Consider the following 1,201-nt stretch of genomic DNA (forward strand, 5'->3'; position numbering starts at 1 on the left):
TCAACCGCGTAGTTCAGGGCTCTAATTGCGTTACTGATAGAACCACGTCCATCTGAACCGAGGAACTTCAATATCATCAACTTCACGTAGGGTACTGTGAAGTTGGCATTCGCCACCCCTGCGATGCCGATGCGATTGTTAGTATGAGCGGCCGCGTTGCCAGCACAGTGAGTACCATGACCATTGTCATCAGTAACATCGGTAGTATTCGTAATGAAGTTGTAGCCGATTGAACCATCTTCTGGATTCTCCCAGAACTGACCGACCAAATCCGGATGAGTCATATCAACTCCCGAATCGATGATAGCCAAGACGGCATCTTGAAGGTGGCCTCTCGAAGCCGCGCGCCAGGCCTTTCCGAGGCGAATGAGCTCGAGGTTACGCTGGCAAGAAGAGGCAGGGTCGTTCGTCCAGAGAACTTGGTTACCGCCGGTACATTCTGGATTCGTTCCCACAGTCGGTTCGAAGAGTGGACTTATGGACACCTCATAGTCAGGATCGCAGTCGAAATCGATGTCAAGCATGGTTTTAGCCTTTTGCAAGTAGCCTAGAATTTGACTGTGACCAACCGAGCATGTGGATTCCACGATTTGGATGCCCACAGCCTTCAAGTCCAAGATCGCGCCATCCTGGGCGAAGCATCGTTCGCACTCAAGATCGTCAACGCTGAGAGGATACACCACTCTATCAGAGGCAGCGGTGGCCTGCGCCAGCATCTTCGGTACGAGACGAATGTCCAGGGGAGCTCCACGATGAGATATCCTCAACAGAGTACGGTCCAAGACACCTTCACCAAAGGTTATAACGCACACGAGTATTGTCGACAAGACGCCCAAGCGTGCAGACATGATGATCACCCCTGAAGTACTGAAATGATCACTTTTAGACGATCTCAGATCATCAGTTGTTCGAACATGTGTTCGTTGCTCAGCGAGGATTGCGCGCTTGGAATGACAGGGATCGCGCACAATGTGAACACATGGCAAACACGTTGTTCATACTATGCTGTGTACTATGCTGTGTATCATACATAATGTATGTAACCAATGCCCGATGATCCAGCAGTATATAACTACGAGACTGCCACTGTGATGGCTCCGGCTCTGTATCTTTGAGTGAATTATGGGCCATTTCTCGCTACCCACTGGATTGTGGGATACACGCACAGTCTCATATGACACTACTTTTTGCGTGCCTATCA

The 1,201-nt window shown here is 50.0% G+C and overlaps 1 protein-coding gene across 1 annotated transcript; it reads right to left on the reverse strand.

Annotated features, from left to right (window-relative positions):
- Window positions 1-34: 34 nt before the first annotated feature.
- Pmar_PMAR005072 (subtilisin, putative) lies at window positions 35-848 on the reverse strand (the record flags this gene model as incomplete). The annotated part of the gene is made up of 1 exon (XM_002776623.1): window positions 35-848. A coding segment is annotated over one exon (814 nt), but the record flags the coding sequence as incomplete, so codon positions are not given.
- Window positions 849-1,201: the final 353 nt, after the last annotated feature.

This window comes from Perkinsus marinus (genome assembly GCF_000006405.1).
Source record: "Perkinsus marinus ATCC 50983 genomic scaffold scf_1104296953094, whole genome shotgun sequence".
Lineage (NCBI taxonomy): Eukaryota > Perkinsozoa > Perkinsida > Perkinsidae > Perkinsus > Perkinsus marinus.